This window comes from Ischnura elegans, chromosome 12, assembly GCF_921293095.1.
Source record: "Ischnura elegans chromosome 12, ioIscEleg1.1, whole genome shotgun sequence".
NCBI classification, from domain to species: domain Eukaryota; kingdom Metazoa; phylum Arthropoda; class Insecta; order Odonata; family Coenagrionidae; genus Ischnura; species Ischnura elegans.
The window spans coordinates 24,066,768-24,090,648 of record NC_060257.1 but is presented as its reverse complement, the minus strand read 5'-3'; the positions used below and the strand labels follow the sequence as shown (position 1 = coordinate 24,090,648).

The window sequence follows — 23,881 nt, the reverse complement described above, 5'->3', positions numbered from 1 at the left end:
CTGTAGGTTCTCCTTAAACAGTGACTATAAAATGCATAACCGTAGAAAAGGAAATTGAGGTGTAGTAATACACATTAAATGAAAACAAAACAAGCTTTTAGTTAGTTCTTATAATTATACTTGATCGTCACACGACATAAAATGCACTACTTTTAGAGAACACTACTGCACAAATAACATATTGAACAATAATGCTTAAGTCCACCACTGAATTCAAATGCATATGAAGTTCATGAGCTGTCCTAATGGCTTCACAGATATTTAGTGAAACCAGATCACACGATAATGACATTTATGACATCACTGGCTATCATTTCTTGCATTGCTGAACATGTAATAAAAATAAAATGAATAGTCTGTCACTACACATCAGAAATACTTTGATGAATGCCATTTCAGGCATTCTTCTGGAATTAAGTGCAATTGCTTCACGGCTTTGTGAAATCTAACACATCACAAATTAAGTCCATAAGATAGAAGTGGAAGGATAGTGAGAGCAGCATCTGCACAGTCTTGGTACATCCAAATGACCTCTCTTCCAGCAAGACGAATTAAATAAAACATCTCTTCTATTGCCTCTACCGTCCTTCAACTAGAACATAAAAACAAGGTATTAAATGACGAATTTCCAAAAGCCACTGATGTGGAAGAAAAGGTGCATCAGTGAGAGAGTTCAAGATTCTTTCATCAAAAAAGTACAGATAAGAAATTCATCATGACGTAGTAGGAAGGTCCAATATTGACAATACTTACTGTAAGAGGAAAGGTCAATTTCATCAGGTAATTCGGTTATGTTAACATCAAACCTATCTTGTACATCATTCAGAATTTTGGCATCACCCTCGTCACTTACAAAGGTGATAGCCAATCCCTGTAAAAAGAAGTTTTATTAAGTAAAGACCATAAATAAAATTAAGATAAATTTAAGACTCCACATTTATTCCATGTACCTTGGTCCCAAATCGGCCAGCACGAGCTACTCTATGAAGGTAAGTATCAGAATCTTCAGGCATATCATAATTGAAAACTATATTAACACGCTCAATATCCATTCCTCGGCCAAAGAGATTCGTAGCCACAAGAATTCTCTAAAATGAAAAAAATTGAATTAGTATACATCCAAGTTGAATTAATAACTAATTAGAATTAAGATATTCAGCACTAGATAAATAATCACATAAGTCATATGTCCCTATCAAAGTTTCATCACGTTAGAATTGAGGTAGCCGTATACTTATTTTAAATCAAACCTTTTGAAAATCCTTAAATTGCTGATAGCGAGAAAGTCTCTCCTCCTGAGTCATACCTCGATGTATTGCAATGGCCGGGAAATTCTGTTCAATTAAAAGCTGTGCAAGGGCCATACATCTTTGAACAGATTTCACAAAAATGACCACCTGTAAAAAGATACAATTAACAGCTGCAACGAAGGAAAATATCACCTTAATGATTAATGGAAACCAAGTTAAGTACCTGATTGAACTCCAGAACATCAAGTAATTCAAACAGCTTTTTATTCTTCTCATTTTCCTTCAATTTCACATAGTGCTGCTGCAGACCATGAAGAGTAAGTTTTGCTTCATCATCAACATAGACTTCCATAGGCTGTTCCCCAACATAAGGAAGAAACAACAACAAACAAGGCACATTTAAACAAACAAACCCCACCTCCAAATCCCAGTTGACATTCAACAAATTGAAAATTTATCAAGTTTTAAAAATAAATTCACAAAATCAAAACACCCTTTAAAATTTAACTGATAAAATAACTCATGCACTTTTAAAAACCCTAAAACCCTGGAGTGGGGTAGATTCTGCCTGACATCTGAATTTTAGGTTGTCTAATCAGAGTGATGGAATGCAGGGGAAAAATTCTCACCACCAATATTACATCCCCATTTTCTACATACGGTTTCGTTGGTAGAGGCTGGGAATTCCTCCACCACTGGGTCTCCATGCAAAGGGGTGATAGACGTTGTAGAATGATATTGCCGATGGATCCGAACAGGCAGTGGCATTTATCAATCCTCAAACCCTTCTCATCAGAGGCCAGTTAGCCCATTTACATCCCACAAAGAAAATCCTTTTATCATTCACGGTCTCATGTTTTCACTAAATTTGGCATTATGGTCGGAGCCTAACATCCTAACCCAACCTAAAGCTATCTTCTTTTCTTCTCTTCTCTCTTCGTTTCTTGAAATCTTCTGCTCTTCTAATCTTCTCCTAACAAAATAACCCATTCCCAAACCCCAAATTTTTAAAACAGGCCCTAACAATGCTTCTCAGTCTGAGTTTGGCTAGTTAGATAGTCAAGAAAGTGATCTTATTACTCTGAAGATGAACAGGAATTTCGTTTGGATCGAGTGATGACTGGCTCACAATGCAATAGCAATTTAAGAACCTAACATTGACTCCAGGTTCTGCCCCAAACTGAAGAAACCTCAGATACAACACCCCAACCACAGGGTATCAACCTCATGAACATATTTTAAACTAAGTGACTGGTATGTAACAATTCGGAGGATAAATTACATCTTGCATAAATTTCTTGCAAACAGGCCTGACGTCCTTGCTGAGTGTGGCACTAAACATCATAACTTGCTTTCCATGTGGGGTGTTGCGGAATATTTCCTGCACATCTCTCCTCATATCTGCAAGAAGAATAAAAAAACAATAAGCTTATTCTCATCCCACCCAGTATTTTATTATTAGATAGGCTTTAAATGTATGATGGTAGCGTACTCCTTACCCATACGGGAGGGAGCATAGAACCAACATATTTGCTGTACACAGTATAGAAACGCCAGAACTGAAAATTACATCAAGTCTGGAGCTGGTACTGTGACATGTACTTAGGGATAAAAAATAACCTTCATGCACAATACCGTATTCTTCCGAATATAGTCCCCCCCTAATTTTGAGGCTTGAGTTTTGGGAAAAAATTTAAAAAATGGGTTTGAATCTAGTCCCCCCCTTAACTTTATCACGGGCATTTTTGGAAAAAAGGGGGACTATATTCAGACATACATATTGCAATCAACTGTGTTGCTTTCAGTGCATCAAAGATATCCGACATGTCTATAAAAAATTAATGAGGTAACTAAATTTCATAAGCATTAACCCAAAACTGCAACTGCAACCCATTAACTGCAATGTTCTCACAATTGTCATTATTAAGTACCAAACACTTGCCAATTTCAGAATGCTTCGGGTAAAAATTGAGACAAATGCACACAATGCTTTGAATGGGATAGGAACATTGCATCAGATACTTAGAACTCCTGTTAGCTGTTTACTATGTGGCATATAATTGCATACCATGATACATAAATATTGGAAGTCCAATTGACTAAAGCATGCACTTAATTCCTACCCCTAGCTCCGTGTCAACTCACTATAGGAATTCGCAGTCTATGCCCATCACAATTGGTTAAACAGCAGCAGATGCATGAATTGGCCACCAAGTGTGCTGATTTCAATTTTGAGTGATCAATCAAATCAATTCTCAAGATGAATAAATAATAAATTTATATTATGCAAACTTCAACAGACAAATAATTCTTAGAGCCCAACTACTGAGTACCAACTAGCATGACCAACTAGAACTAACATTACTAGCATGACCAACTAGAACTAACATTGCTAGGAAATCAAACTAAACTAACAATTAAGCTTGTTCTGATACAAGTAGGAAGTGTATACATGTTCAAGTAAACAGGAAGCAATTCAAGCCCCTACATATCAAGAGTCTAGATTCAAAAAGTAATAGTTACTGGTAACTATGAAACATAAGCACCAATTACCTAGTAGCTCCAACATTTTGTCGCATTCATCAAGAATGAAGTGTTTTAAATGCTTCAGCACCAGCTTCTTGGAGCTAACCAGGGCAAGAATACGACCTGGAGTTCCAACAACAATGTGGGGGCAGCTATTTTTCAGGACCTCTTCATCCTTTTGGATAGGTAGGCCACCAAAAAACACACCAACCTACAAGAACAACAAAATATTAAATCCTTAAGGTAACCAAGGTAATATCAGTTACTAGCCCAATCAATAAAATGTGAACCAATTATAACACTACATGATAATTACAATGATAGCAATGTAGATATTCAAGCAATAAGATCAAAGAGATACTGGGCACAAGGAACTGATACAATTGCAAGTGCATTATTTATATTAGGATTCATTGCTCTCACCTTAATGGCCGGCATGTACTTGGAGAAACGCTCATACTCCTTGCTGATTTGAAAAGCAAGTTCTCTTGTATGACACATAACGAGCACATGGACCTGATTGTCAGCGATTTCCAGCTGTTGCAGAGTGGCTAGAACGAAGACAGCTGTTTTACCCATACCAGACTTGGCCTGGCACAGGATATCCATCCCAAGAACAGCTTGAGGAATGCACTCGTGCTGAACTGAAAAGTCAAACAGGAAATCAATTAATAACCCAGGACTTCAATGTAATAGTCAATATTGAAGCGAATGTGTCGATTTTGTCACGCTATAAGACGCCTTGATCGTGATATATAAGACAAAATTTATGATTAAGAGAGAGAAAAGGCAGTTAGCCTAAGAGTGCAAGCCTTATAACAAAATATTACTCTCATATTATACGGTTTGAGTTGTGCTCTCCATGGTGGACGACACAAATGACTATATAACTCAAAATTAGGAAAAAGCAGTCCAAGGAAAATAAAAAAACGAGTAATCATTACGCAAAATAAATATCGAATATGACCAGAGAAAATTTGCAGTATTAAAGACAAAACAAGTAGCATAAATGTAATTAGATTCAGACAATTCTACATCAGCTGCCAACACGACCAACGGTCGAAGTTGATTCAAGTCACTAACAATAGTTATCTGATCTTCATTCGATTACGAATAGATGCCACGATTCTCGCCGGGTCTGTGTTTATTCAGCGTATTATTTAAATTTTTAGGTTAATTTACCACTATTTCTTCGGCGTACCGGGACGAAATAAGTTACTGGAAGCCAATTTTAAACTAATTTCGCTTAACTGTTACACGTCAAAAAGGCACCGCAATTATAGAAGATTCATTTGAATAATGCAGAGAATTACACCGCCATGCTCATACTCAGTAGAAATTGGAGGGAAGAGTTCAACTCACAAGAGCAATTATAGTACCAAATGAGGCCGAGAGCAGTGGTGCCATGCTGTCGGTACGCCGTCCGGCACTGGTTAGCAAATAACATAATAGCTATCACTTATGTCACTTTAGTTGCTTCAAAATGTCTAACGCGTTACAAAATGTAAATAAAGTTCCAATAAAAAATACGGCTGATATTACAAGTCTATTAAAAGTTACGGAAATTGCGTTCCGGCACTTCTTATTTGGTCATGACGTCATTGGCTGAGTGTGCTTGAAACCACCGAAGATAAGAGAACATAAGAATTTACCACGAAACGGGATTTGCTTGCACCTGATAATTGAGAAATAATTTAATGCATTTCTCACGAGAGGTCATCCTTTATACATTCATTGTTATAAGACATGAATAACATGCACCGCCAACAAGGCGATGAGATTGAAAGTCCATTTAACACGGGACATGTACTGATATAATGAGGGACTTGCAAGCGCATTTCGATTGCGTTATGTAAAGCGGTGAATTGCTAGAACAGATGTGAAAACACCTGAACGCGAGATTACAAAATAGACAGGTATATTACCAGTTACGCATTTGCGCAGATGCACACAAGATGGAAAAATCATGCACTTCTGAATTTTAAATCGATATGCCCCAGTCTACAGTCTAAAGCAATACCCTTGCTTAATGCCGCCAAGCTGGTTGTGGAAAAAGGCAAACATTGCCCAGCATGCAACCGAGGCCACGCTCGTAAACTAGCTACACGTGGTAAAAAATCTCTCAGCAGCCATTTTGAATAACTGTACGGGTTGAAATTACCTTCAGACGGATGCTCAAATCCACAGTCTGCAATAGCTCTCAGAATTTCCGGCTTGAGAAGAAAATCGCGAAATCCGGAGCTGTGAATGGAAACATAAGTTCCCTTAACGTCCTTCTTTGTTGCGACGTCTCCCGAGCCATCGACAACATTAGTCTCATTTTGCTCCTCATCTTCGTAATCCAAAAGATCGTCATTGTCTGCCATATCGGAGTAATATTTCGTCTGGATAGGGACACTGAAACAAACAAACATTCAGAAAAATAAGTACCAACAATCTTGAGTGCTAACGCCGAAGTTCCATCAATATCGATAACATTTCCTCAAAACCTAAAATTTACCGTAGCTTCTCAAATCCTACATTAACCAATGTACCCTAAAAACAAGTTTCCTACTATTTCAATGCTCAAATTATATCAGATGCAGCAGGATTTCACCAGGTTAGACTTACCTCCCAGAAACCAAAGCCGGCAATGGACGCTAACAAGTAGCAATGGCGCCGTCCACAGCTGTAGTCGAGTTGAGTACAGTAATGTTAAATAGTTGTACTTCGTACATAACTCATGTAAATAATTGAATTTAAAAAAACAAATTCTATATTTTTAAAACAAATGATCCAATTTTTGTTCGATTATACGGGAAAATAACATGAAAAAATTCTCAAAATCTTTTCAATTGATCATTACTTCCGTCCAATTCCCTCTATGAATGCGGTGTTGCCGGCTTATATTGCTTAAACAAGGCATTTAAATTTTGAATTTTAGTTACTTTATGATAATACTTAATTAAGAATTTATTTATTTTATGAAATTTAGAAATATATAACATTGCAATGCTAAATGTTGTTCATATAACCGCGCGAACACGATTTTTAAATTTAGGAAATTTTAGTAGCGTACTTTTCAAACATAGCGTACATATACTTTCAACGCTTTCAACTATCAAATTAATCAGGTGATAATCGAGTACATATAGGATTACAATGAATTCAAAAACTTCGATGCACGTGAAAAATTCAAAGGAACTATAAAAGAGCTTGAATATATATTTCGAATCTTATTTTTAACAGCGGAGGATGGACTGTGGACCACAATAGGCAGGTGGAATTTTATTTTCATATTCGGGCATTGGATTCATGAATTAACTATCGTGATCATATGTAAGCATCATCGAATGCGTGTATTAGGTAATTCCTGCCTCTACTTATTTTCTGTAATGTTTCCACCGTACATTCACATGCAACGATTCAATCATTTGAATCTGTACAGAAGGTCAAAGCTAGGAGTGGAGGAAAAATTATTTAACCTAAACTTCATCCTGGAAAAAATTCAGAGTCAATATGAGAGACTAGTCAGGTTTTCAAGTTGTTGAAATCCTCTTGAAAACTATGAAGGTGCCTGCCTTTTTTTTTTATTTGACGACCCTATTGTAATGTTCAATGAGCGTGTACACTGTGTAACATGTTTTATAAAACAATTTACACATTACATGCTTTACGAAAAAGTCGAAAATCAGTGTAACATTGTGTTATATAACAAAATATCGTGTTATAACACAATGTAAATTGTTACACGAATTTGTAACTTTTTCATGGAGCATGCTATATGTAACTTGTTTAATGTGATTTCCTAAATACATCATATGATATGTTACAGAGACCCTCCTTAAAATTCCCTTTGAATGAACTGCAAATACTAGATAAATGTTAAAAGCGTTTACAAATCCTTGCCATCACCTTTTGATAAGGCACAATAGAAAAACCCCCTAACATGTTTCTTTTAACCTCTACGGAAGTGGTGTCCAACAGGTGGTCCACAAGATATTTAAATTTAAAAAACAAAAACTTTTAATTTGGCTATTTTCAGGTACCTGGTACTATGATATGGCGAGGTACCAACATTATCTTAGCTCAGCTAATAGCTCATTTGTGGAGGGGTAGGGAACTAGGAAATTTACCTTTAAAGTTAATTTTAATTAATTGGGTTTAGGAATCGGTGGGGGTCCTGGCCATAATAGCATATGGATTAGTGGGGTCCTTGGAGAAATGTTGTATTTACCTGTGGAGATATTCAAGACACTCCTGTAAGTCCTCTAGGTACCTGTCAACTGTAGCAAAATCATCACAGATTTTGTTGAAAACGGCTTCATAGCATTGGTGGAATTATGATTGTATTGTTACATTGCCCAAAGCATCTGAACAAGATTCTTGGAGGTTTCTCATTTACTCTGTTGACCTCTTCTGTGGGAATTCTTAGGAAAATCTCTTTGCCCTTCCTTGTTTTTCCTTGTGATCCACTAATTATCTTCAATCTCTAAATAAAAACTTTTGTTAGCGTGTTCAAATCTACTGATATTCGTCAGGGATAGCAAAGCTGGACACATCAGACATTCAAGAGTGAAACTTGACAAACTCCAAAAGATTGTCAGCTGATAGCAGGCTGAATTCACCTCAACTTCATTGCCTGTATAAGTTGAATTCCTGAAGGAATCAAGCTAGAAAAGTGAAGTAGGAATAAAGCTTAGTACCTATGCATGGTATAGTGCAGCTAGAATCAAGCTTGCAGTTCTTTGCAAAGTTAATCAAATACACACCATAATGTCCGTACATCCAGGAACAGACAGGAAATCCATTCTCAAACAAGGGTTTCCATAATAAAAAAACTAATGTTTGCAGTCATTACATTAGTAATGGGGCAGATGGTGCAGACTGCCCTGAGCCACAGAGTTAAAGTACTTCTGGTACTTCTCTTCGGGGGAGTGGGGCCTAACACCCAAACTCTACCCCAGGCCACAAGAAGTCTGCAGGTGGCCCTGCCAGTGGCGCAGGGAGGGGGGGTTTTGGGAGATAAACCCCCCCCCCCCCAGCAGAGGCGCAGCTAGGAATTAAGGCTGGGGAGAGGTTTTAGGCGCAACTAATACCGGGGTGTGTGGGGGTATGGAATTCCCACCAGGATAAGTGGTAGGTGCAAGATTAATACATTATGGAATTTTAAGATAAACGATTCGAAATGGTGAGTTTTACGGCTTTCTGAGGGATATTTTATTAATCCTTACACTATTATATTAGTAATATCAATCCATTAAAGTAAAATGGATTGAAATAAAAAATTTCTCTTAGCTCTGGGGGGGGGGGGGGTTTAACCCCCAAAACCCCCCCTTGCTGTGCCACTGCCCCCCAGAGCTCAGAGAAATTTTTAAGTTTAATCCATTTCACTTAATCTCCGCATTCTCTTCGGATTTTCACTGCGTCCATTGGGTTTTAGCGACAACAGTTTCGCTGACATTGCAGTCAGCGTCTTCACCTTCGACCTGAAGACGCTGACACTGCATAAAAAAAAAAAAAAAAATGCGCGGACGGGTGAAAACCCGAAGAGAATGCAGAGATCATCTGATCAACGCCGCAAAAATCTTCAAACCTACATCCATTTCACTTAATTGGATAAATATTATTTATAGAATAGTGTAAGGATTAATAAGATATCCCTCACATAGCCGTAAAACTCACCATTTATCTTAAAACTCCGCAAGTTATTAATCTCACACCTACCGCTTATCCTGGTGGGTATTCCATACCCCCACACACCCTGGTATTAGCTGTACCTAAACCCCCCCAGCCTTAATTCCTAGCTGCGCCCCTGGGCCCTGCTATTGTTTTTCAGGCTGTAACCTCCAAAGTGGGGGGAGGTTTGGCTGAAGTGCCCCCCATAATTTGCCCAGAACCCTTTCAGAAAAAGTGGGCTCTTTTGGATGGAATCTCAGGACTCATAACTTTGGTAGCCCATTTAGCTTCACTGGCCGGATTTGCATTCTCAATGGTTGTCCTCCATTGCCAGATTTGATTCAAAACTCTACATTAGTGGAGATTTTTGCCTGTGCTCAGGGGTGGCGACTTACAAAAAATATTGGGGGGACCCAAACCGGGGACCTTGTCCCGGTAAATTTTATAAGTAGTGAATTTTAAGTTTTTTAAGCATTTTAGAAGAGTCATATGATCAACATTAGAACCCTGATCACTCGAATCTCGATATCTGAACACTCCGGGGAAAATCAACAAGTCTGACACATTTTTCCTCACATCTGTAACGAATTATTGGGAGGGCTCGGGCCCCCTCAGGCCCCATGGAGTCGGCACCGCTGCCTGTGCTCATATGGGCATGCTAGGCATTTATAGGTTAATTGATGTAAACAGGGATGTGGCCATTTAACCTTTGGGCTGCAGGAGCTCACGATTTTAGCTGCCAGCCAGTGCAGAAGAGACCCCCTGCCACTAAGGCTGGTCTTATATATGTAAAGCCCCTTAGAGATCCTTATGGTTATGGAAAGTGCTCTAGTGCATCCAGGTAGCAATAAAAAGTTTGTGTAAATGCTGCAGCCAGTGTGCTAAACGTGTAAAAATGTTCCCACACTCTAAGGGTTAACCACAACAAGACATGTTTCATCATAAAAACAGGACTGTCTTAATAAGGCTGGTGGTGGTTCCTACATATCTCTGCTGGGTTACTTTAAGTCAGAGCTAACCAGCTCATTTGATCAGCGCAATATGAATCAGCTTATGAAGCTTGAGCAAATTTTATTTCTAGGTAGTGCGAGAATTCTTGCACATCTCATGGAGGAATTAGGGGTCCATAAGAGAGACATTGTAGCCAAGGCGGCATACCAACTCAGGAGCTGAATTGTAGGTTTGAAGATTTTCACGGCGTTGATTAGATGATCTTTCCATTCTATTCGGATTTTCACCGCAGTGAAAACCCGAATAGAATGGAAAGATCATCAGGAGCTGAATTATTAACTGTTTGTTTTGAGGAGCTGGTCCATTACTTCCTGTGCCACCTGGGTGACATGCAATACCTCTAAGCAATTTTGCATTTCAGGTCTGATATGCGTAGACCAGTGGCTTTTAGAAACTCATTAATTATTTTTCAAACTAGTTTCTTAAGCCAGCAAAATATAAACTTACATGGGAGAGCCACCTTAAAGAGTACCACCTTCTCCATTTTTCCTGGAATTCTGTTTTGTTGAAGGGTGGTTTTCACAGCCTCTGTGACATTTATTTCTTTCGAACAATCCTTCAGTGGAATTAGAAGGTTAAAAGGCCATTTTACAAAGGGCATGGAATTGCGCAGGTTAGAACTGCATTAATTTCTAATATGGCAAGGAATTGCACGAATGTATGAACGAAATTAGAACGGGCTATTTTGCCACCTCTTGTTCGTGCATTCTTGCATGTGTTCTAGCAATTCACCGCTTTATACGATGCAATTTTGACTGCGCCTTCCTACACACATCAGATTGTGCAAGTAAGTGCCCCGTGTAAAATGACCTAAAGACCTACATACGATTCAATATGCAGGAAAATAAATAAACACACCAGCTCTTTCTCCATTCACATTGAGACATAACTTTGAGGCTGTCACAATTGGAAATTATGATTGAATTTGTGAGGACAACAGAACAAATGAAAGTTTTTGCACTTCATTTGAATCCTCTGTAATCTTAATTGACAGCTTAAATATTATAGCAAACAAATGGCCTTGAATATACTCAACAAAATGTAACTTTTGACTCTAAACATGAATTGCTTCGCCCATAGCATCCAAACTGGGCAGAAGCATCCTCTGAAAAAATCTGTCAAGCAAGATTTGAACGAGGATGTCCAACAGATAAGGCACTACAACAACTGATCCTTTGCTCTGGTGCACAATTTTTTCACTATATCCTTTCGAACAGCCGCATGAAAACTATTTCAATCCAATGTAGAGGGCATGGAGTTGCACTTGGTTCTTCAAGTATGTCAATAAGATCTAATCCCCTACCTATGCTTGGAAATAAAAAGTTTGTTTTGCTACAGCTTGAAAAGCCTTGGTGGCATCAATTTCCGAATAATTTTCCTAAGATTGCAAGATTTTTTTACTAGTCATAGTTTTGCTTATAAAATGCTTGTATCTTTGCTATACGCAGCTTCAATATATGTAGTGAGCATCCAGTTAACCAGAGTGATGACAAATTAAAGATAGAAATGTGTCAAGGCCACTTACTTACATTGACGCTTATTTCAAATGAGTATGAGACAATAATAGGCAGTTCTACATTGAAGGTAAATGCTTAAGCATTTTCAATTAACGCATAGCGGTAAAAGTAAAAGAGAATTCGAAAAAAAATGATATGATCGCCCGTAAATTCGGATCAGAAAGAAATTTGAATGCATCGCGCCACGTTACGAGAAGCAATTTGGCAACATGCATCCCGCAGCCGTTGTTGCCAGCTCAGTGGTAGTTATGAAATAAACGAGGCAGCTGACTTCCTTTCTGTTTTCGTTTCGCTGGTCTAAGCGAATGAATTCCAGGAGAAACGAAGAGTAGATACTGCATTTAAAGCATTCCGCTAATTTAAGGGTGATAATGATAGAGAAATACTTCGTGACGACGCCAGGGAAAGAAGACAGCAGTATGTCTGATAACACGAATGACACAAACGATGAAGACGAGGGCATGAGCGAGGAAATGAGCGATGATATGGTTGAGGAAGGTAATATACTGACCTTTGACGTAATAAAACCTTCATGGTATTTTCATTTTTACTTAAATACCCGCTCTTTCCAGAACTGGAAGCACTGAACTCGCATTTGGATAACCTTGGGACTTACCTCGACAATCTAGAGAAAAAGAACGATGACATTCATGCACAGCTGGTCGAGTTGCTAGAAGCCAACCGGCAGGTTAAAATGCTCTTTCAAGACGAGTCGGCGCCAAAAGAGGAGCCTATGAAAGAATAATGCCATATGTATTTCGTAAATTATTATAATCTGTATTTAAAAATCAGGGATATAGAAATTCTCTAGGCATTTTTCCATTGAATAATGTTAAAACCTATATCATGTCTAGTATTTAACTGCCCATTCTATCAGTTTGTGCATTTAAAAAATCAGGGAGAAATACATTCCAGGAAAATTTTCATTGAAAATTTTTGAAACTTCAGTCATGTCGAGAATTTAATTCCCCATTCTATCATAATTTTATTAGTACTATTGTGCCACCGATTCTTAAGCTGAAATTTGTAATGCATGTAATAGTATGCATAATTTTTGTGTTACTTTATGCCTAGAATTGTGAATAGTGTAAATATAAATACTGCCATACTGTACCACTTCAGTCTAGTGATTTACCGTTTTCCTCCACTACCATGCATGCTATTACCCATTGACGAATTTGTGGTTTTCATACTCTGATTTCAGTAACCAATTCAATCCGGTCAGATGTTTATGAAAATATCTATGTAAACATAGATATAAAGCTTACACCTAACCATTGCAATTTGAATGTGCTTTATTTATGGATGTGCCTGATGAACGAGACTCTGGCATCCTATGCATTGCAGTGTCCCTACAGCCCTCTAGGCAACAATGTGCAGTTTCTCCAACCATTCTACTGACATCACCAGGTAAGAACTTCTGACTGGAAGATACCAGCATGTCAGCTGGAAGAAAATGCTGCCACCCAAATTAAGATGATTGCTGGATACCCTCCTCTATTACAGATAAATGCAGCAAAAAACCTCTATCCCAGTACCTTACAATACAACATGTGAAAAAACTTAGGCTGGAACTCTAAATATTTTCTAGTAGAAAGCGGGCATTGTTCACAAATTTTCAATTTCATTATTTCATGCCCATTGGAACTATTAATCCTCATCTATGGGATTAGGAGGGTGAATACTATTTACAGATAAGCCTAATATGGCAGATTTAAGTTGAATCTCTCAAATACTGTTGGTTGGAATGTGAGCGGTAGATTCATACTCAAAGAAGGTAGAATGAGTGGAGTGCTAGACTATACAAAAGGGCAGCAAGTGCTTCTCTGCTGCAGCACAATAGATATATGTACTTACAAGCAATGGCAGATCCAAGATAGGCACAAGGAAGGCTAAGTGGGGGTAACCTCCCAGCAGTAGTGGGAGTCGGAAAAAATTAATATATTCTATGTAGTGCAAACTGGATATCCAAAGGAGGAAGGAAGCTACAGCCACATCTATCCCCTCTCTGAATCTGCCACTAGATTGTAACTTACCAAAAGTGTGTAAAATACACCCTAAGTTTAGAGCTACATAATTTGTATGTTAATTCGTAAAAGTAAGTAAATACATATATCGGAAAATATAACTAAATACTTCTGTGCAAAGTGGCAACCTCCAAAAATTTTGATTTTATCTAATGTTTGTTTTGACCCAAAGGGTGATAGGGGGGGCTATAAACCCCCTTGCCCCCCCCCCCAATCTATGTATCAGGTGCTGCTTAGAAATAATCACACATTGGGTACTTTATGAAAAAAATCTTGAGTGATTTTGCAGTCTTTATAACACCTCTCCAGACATGGGGTAGTACGTGAGAGTATTGAACGTATTTCTTAACTCCTTGGTAGTATGCTGTGTGTACTGGCAGCCAGCAAGAATTTTCAGGGATTCTCCTCATCAAGTAGAAGACATATTTGTCGGAGCACACCTCTAAAATTGTGTATTGTGCATCGGGCAGCACTAACACTCAATAGAGGAGTTTCTCATTGTTCAAGCAGATTAAGACCTTCATATAGGATACAATATCACAGGAATGGTTGGTGTGCTGGAAATGCTCACCATTGAGAAGATAGTGTCCACAATGCAAGGATTCAATGGCAGGGTGATTGACAATTACTGCATCAGGTAAGAGCAGTGTCTAGATTATATTTTTCTACCAAGAGCGAGAAAATTTTACGTTTCGGTGTATTTCATTGTCGGTGTTGAGGAAGTAGAGGGAGCGAGGGGCAGCAAATTGTAGATCTTTTTCACCAACTGCCACAGACTGTACACCTGATAATAGTGGATTCAAATCCTTAATCCTTTAGGTGTTTGAATCATTCAAGATTGATTTCAGCACGTAACAAAAGATGGATGCAGAAATTAATTAACACACATTCTAGATTATGGGATCCTTATAACAATACTCAATGTGAGTTTATTCAATTTGAAACCTTAATCCTAGTGTCAAATGTACAAGAACAGGCTTCTTTAACTTATATGTCCAAAATCCGTCAGTTGAAATGCTTGAGAAATAGACAAACAGTACACAGATGCGAAGAAATAAATGCACAACAATAAACTGCAATTATGAATGAAAAACATATATTAAAATTAGAAAAGGAAATGATTAAATAATTTACAAAACTTTAAAGAAGGATTGACTATTTACATATTTTTTAACGATAATTCACCAAATACATTGGAGCATTAAGTTCTGAGTGAAGACGTTTTATGGAAAACTGTGTTCTCCAAGTAAAAAGTTTAAGAAAATAGATCACTTGTGTATCTGAGAGGTATTTCATTGGTTTTATCTTCCCAAATTCACCGTAATGTCTTTTTCCGCACATTTCACAGTGCCATTGGTGACTCAACATAATATCTCAATGCTTCAGAAGTTTCTGAGACGCTTCCAGAGTTGAAATTATATATTTCCCTTCAGGATGAAGTAGAAAAGTGTATGAATTATCACCAAACGCACCATACCGTCGGTGTTCCCTTAATCCTGGAGAAACTGGTGCATCTTCAAATCCAGCAACAAAAACAGCTGCCCATGGAAATTTCCTGTTGGCAATGTACACCCTGAAAATAATATTAGCTTACATTCCAAAATAATATAAGATTCATGAATTAATTTAAATAAATCTGATAAGGCGGTTGCACCTAGAAATGTTGACAATATGATTTTCATGAAAATACCATAATATGACCTTCTCACTGTACTTCATTAACTAATGGCAAATATAGGAATTCCAAACTGTATTTTCTCGTGATTGAAACAGAAAATCTGCACTTCTACGCAAGCTCTCATACAGCACTTCTCTTAGCATAGGAAAATGTTAATTAATACTCCATGCAGTAAACCCTTGCTTTATGATATTATTCTGTTCCAAAAGACTAATCATAAACTTAATTCCATAGAATGTTGAATTGGCATTATTTCTTGATGACGAATCAGTTTAAAGAGTATAATCAAGTGTCAATGCTGCTATGTTACAACTTTACAATCTGTGACAAATAAGGTATAGAATATCATAAATGATGGCAAACTGTGCAATTGAAAATAAAATTAGCAAAATTTGAAATTAAAAAAGGAAGTGCAAAATCAGATCACATATGGCTCATCCATTGTAAGTCTAAACTTTCATAAAACTGGAGGGTATATGTCACAAAGCACAATTTTGTAAACAGGAGTTTCTACTGTTGATAAAAGATTTCTGAAGGAAAGGAAAAGGTAAAGTAAATTCAAAAGCATATATATTTTCCCAAAGTATTAATTTTGAAAGTAAGATGTTTCAATGTCCAGGAACTTGAAATTATCACCAATAACCTGATGGCAATGTATTGAGACACCAAAACCATGAATAGGGTGGTTTCCTATTATTTTTTTATTGCCTTAATCGAAAGATTATTACTCCTGGAGTACGTATTTCACGCTTTTAGATTTTTAAATGACAATATCTATTTTTCGCGATTAAATGGAAAGTGAAAATTTTCAAGCGCGCGAAAACGCGAGGCTCAAGTATGAATGCCGGGAAATATCTCCGTACGTCGTATTTCTGGTTCCCCCTCCCGCCCAGTGAGGTGACCTTGAGGCGAGGCTTAGCGCTGATACGTCGCAGGCTGCCAGCGGGTAGCTGAGTACCTTGCTGAATGGTAGCGCTTGGCTTAAAAAAGGTTTATTAATACCTTATCAAACGAAGAAAACTTTCCGACCTTAGCCAGTTTTAGTAGGTGATTATTAAGACATGCTTCCCTGAGCTCTGTGCCTCATGCATGCATTGGTAACCTCAGACGATGTATAACTCCTATCCTCTCGTGTAGAAACTAGGTCCCTGTGACATCACGTGGAGTGGAATCGCATGGGCGCCAATCTGGCCTTTTTCAAATGAGGATAAAATTTGACCCTTGCCATTCGTCTAAACTGGTATTTCAAAAACCAAATAATTTGTGCATTATGAATACACTAATGGTGGGTAACGAATCGCAATCAATGCCTTTTGTTTTCTTTGATGAAGGAAACTACCCTATTACACTCATGAAAAAGTAGCTAATACATGACTCCTAACTTTGCCTTTCACCATTAAAAAAATAATTTTGTAGTGAAAGATTAATGCATAAAAATATGTACCGTCGAAGAGCGAAACAGTCTCTATGATCGATGGAAACATAGAAATAATGTTTAAATGCCAAAAGATGCATTTTTATGTCTTTTAAGAAGAATAAATAGATGGATTTCTTTCTATTGAAGTATGATATAGGTATTATCGATCATTATAAGCCATGCAAGGCCTTGCAATACATTTGTTGGGGCAAACAAATGACAAACAAACATATTAGCATGATAAAACAAGGGGTGCTTACGAAAAAATTTGATACAGAGTAAGTGAATAATTCCTTGGTGAAGGAACAAACCCTAGCTCTGTTGATACCAGCTGACATGATGAACCGCAATAGGTTTTCTGGTTGAATAGTGAGATTGAGGAAGGTATAACTCCTACACTCTAGGGTTGTTTCCTATTTTTTTAATTGCCTATATCGTAAGATTATTACTCCTGAAGTATGTATTTCATGCTTTTAGATTTTTAAACGACAATACATATCTATTATTCATGATTTAATGAAAAGTGAAATTTTTCAAGCACGCGAAAACGTGAAGGCTGAGCATGAATGCTGGGAAAAGCCCATCTGACGTCTGGCTGCAGCTGTGTGAGGCCACCTAGGTGCGAGGCTATGAATGCCGCTACGATGCAGGCTGCTTGCTGCCGAGCATGGCAGTAGTGTAGTGTACCCTGCTAGTAGGTAGCACATGGTTTAATTAAGGATTATTAATACCCTATCAAACCAAGGAAACTTTCTGATCACAGGCAATTTTAATAGGTTATTATTAAGAGATGTTTCCCTGAGCTCTGTGCCTCATATATGCCTCAGACAATGTAAAAGTCCTATCTACTTGTATCGCATCAACGTCCCTGTGACGTCACGTGGAGTGGCATCACATGAGCGCCAATCTGGCCTTTTTCAAATGAGGTTAAAATTGATCATTAACATTCGTCTAAACTGGGATTTCTAAAACCAAATAAATTGTATATTATGAATACACTAATGGTGGGTAACGAATAGCAAGCAATGCCTTTCGTTTTCTTTGATTAAGGAAACTACCCTATTGTAGTTATGGCTGTCATACAATAAGTTATAAGAATATTTACAGCTAAGCAGATATTGCTAAAAAGAAAACTTAAAAATAGGCATCCCCTTTCACCAGATAACTTTAATTTGACAACATGCCATTTGGTCCTCCCTAGAGGTGGATGTGGCGACTGCCTCTTTTCACCTTGGGGACAACCCACTGGTCACCAATAACAAGGGTTGCTGATATAGAAAATTCATAACTCACTCTAGATTTTCTAAAAATTTGATTATCCTCGATGGTGTGTAGAAGCCCTTCCCTTTCAGGTGGGCAGTTTGTCCGCACATAACTGTGTGTTCCATTGAAAAAATACTTTCATTTTCCTCCTCTTCACCACTGATGAATGATTGTGCACATGAAAAGAAGAAAATAGGCTTAATGGCACTCTGCTATGAGAGAGAAAATATGAACATAGAAATCAATCTTGCCAAAAATGTACTGATTGGGTGCATGGCTGTGAGGCATATTACAACGCAAAAATACTGCAGCCCATCTCTCAGTAAATTTTCCATGAGTCGTTGTTCATCATGTGAGAAATGAATATTTATTCTCGTGTACATAGTTTGGGATGTATATAGACCCATACAGAAATTATCATCAAAATCTGAGATTCTAAGGGACAAAGATTTGTTCATTAGAGATGGAATGATTCATACGGACTCCACTGTAATCATAGGTGTATTTAAAGAGGGGGGACACATGCCCCCCATATGCTTAAAAATAGACAAGATTTTTAATACAGTTATCATTACGTTCGTTTCATTGAGTCTGGTCCTTCCATTGTTCGTAGGAAATGCTTTTAAATACTTTGTTTTTTTCTTCAAATGGATCCACATTATCTTGCTCATCTGATCTTGAAAATTAATTCCAGTACTAAGAAACTACTAGACAAGACAATTTAAGCATGGTGCGATTTACTCATGAAGTTCCTTTAATTGTGTTAATTTGAATTGTTAAGGGTTGACTGCATGCCTACCATTAAGGCGAGCTTACCTATTTCTGGCTACTTGTGCTATGGATCTTAGCCCTGTGAATTGGCTTGTGACCATGCTAAATTAGTTTCTTCAAAGCTTTCACTAGGAGGTGTTATTTGGATATGGAATTATGATGTGGACTGTAATATGTATTAGTTTTGTAAGCATTTTTCGGGGAATTTTTCATATGCCAAAGTTTGCGGCTGTTTCTGTCAAAAATCAGGTTGCTGCCTTGTGGTAGTTCCTACCAAAGTGATCACTTAATGTGCTAGGCCAAAGTATTAATTTATTCCCATTGCCATATTGGAAATTAAGTGGGATAATAAAGAAAATTTCGCACATTACGGAGCCTCGATCATTTAATTTAATATTAATAACTTTCATATCAAAATAAAGAGAATATTTTCTACAGTAATTGTTGCACATATTTTGTTTTTAATCTAAAATATGAGAAGGCCTGCCAGACCCTAGTGCCCCCAGAAAAAAATCCTGGATCCGCACCTGACTGTCATCAATTTAGTAAAATGTGAGAATGTCATGACAGGAGAATTGTAAAGTTTCATTCTTGGTGGCATGGTAATTCACATGATCTTATCATTACACATTTGTAATACTCAACAATTTCAAACAAAGCATTCAAAATCAACAACTAATATTTACACTATTTGTCCACATTAGGCAACTATGTAAGGGTTCTAAGAGGCAATGTTTCTAGTTCACAGATATCATTACAGAGTTTTAGTGTTTTCTTCCTCCAGGTCCCCTGATGCCATACAGAAAAAATACTATTCTAGGGAACATGGGTTGTCATCATAAAGAAGATCTGAGGAATAGGTAGCATAAGACTATTGGTCCCTAAACAATGAGTGAGCCTTGTATGATGTTGGGCATGATATGGTGGAAGTTCTTAATAAATATTATTAAAATAAGACATTGCAATATTTCCACTGAGTTTTATTACTACACAACGCGTTTCGTCGTCACAAACAACATTATCAAGTATGACAAGTCTTAAAAAGTTCCTCCTTATATGTATCTTGGTGCTTGAAGGGAGGGGGTAAGGTGGAGGGTGGGGTTTGGGTGACGAGAAGTGAGGATGTTGAAGGCTGTGGGGGGATCATCTGGACGAGGACTCCATCTAGACAACCACAACCCGAAAGAAGACAGTTTAGGCATACGGGGTACCCTCACCCATCCTGGAACCTCTATTTCCTCCCCCCTCTTCAAGACCCTATAAACTACCATTTTCCCCCACAGCCTTCAATATCTTCACTACTCGTCACCCAAACCCCACCCTCCACCTTACCCCCTCCCTTCAAGCACTAAGATACGTGTAAGGAGGAACTTTTTAAGACTTGTCACACTTGATAATGTCGTTTGTGATGACGAAACGCGTTGTGTAGTAATGAAACCCAGTGGAAATATTGCAATGTCTTATTTTAATAATAAAATGAGTGAGCCATCAACTGAATATCAAACCCAATGCAAAAGCTAAGATCTCGATAATAATTAGACAAAAGAAAACTTTCAACTCTCTTCAATCCACCTGGTTATTGGAATAACCCAATGGTGTAACTAGGAATATGTTTTTGGGGGGGGATGAGGGGTGGTTAGTGGAGGCTACCCCCCAGAAAACGGAGAGTTCAGGAAAAATTGTGAAAAATAACATGCCTGAAAATGCATTTTGGCACTTAAATTTAACTTTAAGCATATGCAGTTATTACGCATCAAATCCAGACTAGATTTTTAAATGATTTTTTTGATTTCTCTGAGGCTTTGGGGGAAGGATACATCCCCTCACCCCCCCCCCCCTCATAGTTACACCACAGGAATAACACTCTTTGGTAACCTTGATGATGAACTTAGTGTAAAAAACAATACTAAATTATAAAATCCCAGGGTGAAATGTAAAAAGTGAATTTTCTTTTCTGTCGTTGTGGTTCCACAAATTTAAACTGCAAACATTAAACAAGGAATGGGAAAAAAATTCTCAAACTTGAGTACAATTTTTATACTCGCATAAAATCCATCAGTATAATGCAACAATTTTTTTGAGCAAAATACATGATTACGGTTAAATCTGGTAAGGTGAGTATTTTATTACAATTGATCTCAAATGCATGATTTGATGAAGTGGTATTTTACTTACAGATCAACACCAAGTGAGAAGGCTCCAAGCCACTCCAAGACATCTTCAGGCTCACATCCAACATCATCATTCTTCCATTTCACTATGGGAACTTTAATATTATTGACCCTCCGCTGAGTGAACTTGGGGCTACATTGCGTAATATTTATGTTAAGCTTTTCAAAGAAAGCAGCAATTGATGATGGGCAAATTTTTTCTTGTCCTAGAAATAATGATAAGGTTTTCAAAGAATATTAAGAAATCATTAGAAGAATTTTTTGAGGGGAAAACTCATTTTTATACATAAATTTTATACTGGGGAAAACGAACTTGAGCATGGATGAATTGTTTTCACAACTATTCATCATGAATCCAACTCCTACTGGCTCAAACTATTGCATTTAAAAAGTAATTTGTATGCAGTCATGTGCAACAGTGGATAGTCGAAAGGGTGAAAATCAGTCATGTGTAAGCGTGCAAAGTTGAAAGTTGCCATGAAAAAATCATTTGGTGTAGCCAAGTATTTTTGAGGGGGTTCGGGCCCCCTCAAACCCCATGGAGCCGGCGCCACTGTGCCCGATTAAAAGAAGTAAAATGAATATACTCACCTAATGGAGGATCCCATGCCAGAATCATATCGAAAACATGTTCAGACTGGAAATTCGATAGAGCAGAGTGAATCCTCTCATATTTTTTAGACTCTGGATTGATGGTTTTTAAATCAATGGACACCACTGGATATGGATAAATTATTAAAAAAATGTTCAACTATTATAACATTCATCAATGCCAAAAAGTTTAAGACCATTTTCATGTCAAGCCACTCACTTCACTTAAAGAGGACAAAGAGGATTTTTCACCGTTAAAACATTCCAACACATTTTACAAGAGTTTAATCCCAGATTCAAGAAATTTCAACATAAATCGTTTCCCATATAGAGGTAAACTTACAGTATCTGGTAGCCCGTTTCTTCATGCGACAGAATGCCGAGGGCTTACCATCCAAGCCCAGTTCCTCATACGACTGTTTGAGCAGAGACAAAACTAGATGACCCGTTGGTGTCACGGCTATGCAATCGTCACAATCCACTCTTGTACCAATCGTCAGGGCCGTGAACTGTCCTATATTTAGCAAGATTTCCTTAGTATCTTAAATTCTAGAATTTTTTAAGGGCAGAATTCATTACTGAAAGTACTTGAACAATCCAAATGACTAGTCGGTATGCTCACACGTAAACGTGTGACTTTACAATTTGACAGTCATTTGGGATGATTTTTTATGCGGATTTCCTACTGCTAGATAATGCCATAATTTTCTATTTCTTTCACTCACCTGAACGGATAAATTTTCCTAAAAATAAGCTATTGATGAAAGCAGTGATTGGGAAATTGGAAACTCTATAATAATCACAGTCATTTGAGAGCGACTCAATCAAATTTTGTGGTACAATAACAGTATCCGGGAGTACAACAGAGACCTGTGAAGTGAACAGTACGATCACCACTGGAAAATAGACACACAGGGAATAAAAAAACTATTCAAAATATATTATTATTACTAAGTGGTTGAAATAACGCTTCTTTGCGACACTTTTAATGTCGTCTGAAGTCTTCCAGTCTCCAGTGCTGAACGTTGAACTGTGCTTGGGAGGCGAAAAGTTCCAAACTTCGGGACAAAGCATAACTAATTAAGATTTCCGGAAAATGGGAGAACATTCACGTATTACACGCAAAAAAAATCACACAGGAAACGATGATATTAATAATTCCATCGATGAAGCGGTCTCAAAACAACTAACGAAAATTCGGAAGCTGTTTGAATAATAACAAACACCATGCCGGATTTCAGTGATTATCAGCTCTCGCTTGTTTTTTTTTGGCGGTATTCAAATGCAAGCGATAGTAGAACTCGAAGTTTTTATGAACTATTTTGGCATCAAATCGATCAGAACTATGTGATAATTGGCCATAATAGGAAGCAACCAATTAAATTTTAACTGAAAACGACCAATTCCTTATGAGGATCCACAGGCTACTCTCCTTTTTACACGTTAGAAAATCACTGAAGGTACCTACATCTTAATCTGCATTACCAATATATTTAGCTAAAAAAACGATATTCTAGATTGCTAGGGCCGACTACAGCAAAACTCACAGCTTAAAGTTAAATGATATCTTAAACAGAATCAGCAATCGATGATCTTGTATTTTACCATTTCAATCTTGATTGCATGCACAAGACCTGATGCTCCATCCTCATCTTACTCTGACAATGAGACTGTGGCTGTGCAAGCGTAAGAATATCAGGAAATAGTGGAAAATAGAATTTGGGAAATTGAAAATTCACAGAAAGGGTGAGATAAGATAAAAATAGGAATAGTGACAACGGCCAAAAAGTCAATTGGGTTCGTTGACAGTAGAACAGTGTCGGCGCGTGCTTATATGCATGTAGCAAGTGCCATAGAGGTTGCCAGAAAGGCATGGCAAGTGCACACCCAAAGATGAATGAATTATGAAAGATATCTATTCCATTACAAAGAGAAGGATAAAAATCCTGTCTACTTATGGATGTGATATGAAGCTCCGAACAATACAGCTATCTCTTTGGT

General features: G+C 37.6%; 3 protein-coding genes across 4 annotated transcripts; 1 reads left to right on the top strand and 2 right to left on the bottom strand.

Annotated features, from left to right (window-relative positions):
- Window positions 1-95: 95 nt before the first annotated feature.
- On the bottom strand, window positions 96-6,479 carry LOC124168889 (ATP-dependent RNA helicase WM6). Of its 2 annotated transcripts, none has more exons than XM_046547265.1 (10): window positions 6,387-6,479; window positions 5,938-6,173; window positions 4,200-4,420; window positions 3,804-3,987; window positions 2,533-2,651; window positions 1,474-1,605; window positions 1,251-1,397; window positions 951-1,088; window positions 754-871; window positions 96-592 (listed from the first exon to the last, which is right to left on the bottom strand). In XM_046547265.1, exons 2-10 carry the CDS (start codon window positions 6,140-6,142, stop codon window positions 579-581), a joined length of 1,278 nt encoding a protein of 425 aa, XP_046403221.1. In that variant the 5' UTR covers window positions 6,143-6,173; window positions 6,387-6,479; the 3' UTR covers window positions 96-578. The 2 variants fall into 2 exon arrangements, with proteins under 2 accessions (XP_046403221.1, XP_046403222.1); XM_046547266.1 differs by lacking the exon at window positions 6,387-6,479 and adding an exon at window positions 6,277-6,353.
- A 5,714-nt stretch (window positions 6,480-12,193) lies between these two features.
- On the top strand, window positions 12,194-13,075 carry LOC124169487 (bublin coiled-coil protein). The gene is made up of 2 exons (XM_046548114.1): window positions 12,194-12,460; window positions 12,535-13,075. The coding sequence occupies exons 1-2, from the start codon at window positions 12,334-12,336 to the stop codon at window positions 12,705-12,707; spliced, it is 300 nt and encodes a 99-aa protein (XP_046404070.1). The 5' UTR covers window positions 12,194-12,333; the 3' UTR covers window positions 12,708-13,075.
- A 1,807-nt stretch (window positions 13,076-14,882) lies between these two features.
- On the bottom strand, window positions 14,883-23,113 carry LOC124169579 (ribonuclease P protein subunit p40-like). Its single transcript, XM_046548220.1, has 7 exons — window positions 22,832-23,113; window positions 22,606-22,750; window positions 22,224-22,394; window positions 21,881-22,006; window positions 21,294-21,495; window positions 18,378-18,506; window positions 14,883-15,562 (listed from the first exon to the last, which is right to left on the bottom strand). The coding sequence occupies exons 1-7, from the start codon at window positions 22,952-22,954 to the stop codon at window positions 15,364-15,366; spliced, it is 1,095 nt and encodes a 364-aa protein (XP_046404176.1). The 5' UTR covers window positions 22,955-23,113; the 3' UTR covers window positions 14,883-15,363.
- Between the last annotated feature and the right edge of the window lie 768 nt (window positions 23,114-23,881).

Bases quoted from the DNA above. Each gene is read 5' to 3' on its own strand.
- LOC124168889 (XM_046547265.1), bottom strand. From the start codon at position 6,142: ATGGCAGACAATGACGATCTTTTGGATTACGAAGATGAGGAGCAAAAT. The intron at 3,988-4,199 runs GTGAGAGCAATG...TTGTTCTTGTAG, and splicing joins AGTACATGCCGGCCATTAAG to GTTGGTGTGTTTTTTGGTGG. The intron at 1,606-2,532 runs GTAATTTATCCT...GTTGGGGAACAG, and splicing joins GCAAGAAATTTATGCAAGAT to CCTATGGAAGTCTATGTTGA.
- LOC124169487 (XM_046548114.1), top strand. From the start codon at position 12,334: ATGATAGAGAAATACTTCGTGACGACGCCAGGGAAAGAAGACAGCAGT. The intron at 12,461-12,534 runs GTAATATACTGA...CGCTCTTTCCAG, and splicing joins CGATGATATGGTTGAGGAAG to AACTGGAAGCACTGAACTCG.
- LOC124169579 (XM_046548220.1), bottom strand. From the start codon at position 22,954: ATGCTTTGTCCCGAAGTTTGGAACTTTTCGCCTCCCAAGCACAGTTCA. The intron at 22,007-22,223 runs GTAAGTTTACCT...ATCCATATCCAG, and splicing joins GAAACGGGCTACCAGATACT to TGGTGTCCATTGATTTAAAA. The intron at 18,507-21,293 runs GTAAGTAAAATA...ATCATTCATCAG, and splicing joins TTCTCACTTGGTGTTGATCT to TGGTGAAGAGGAGGAAAATG.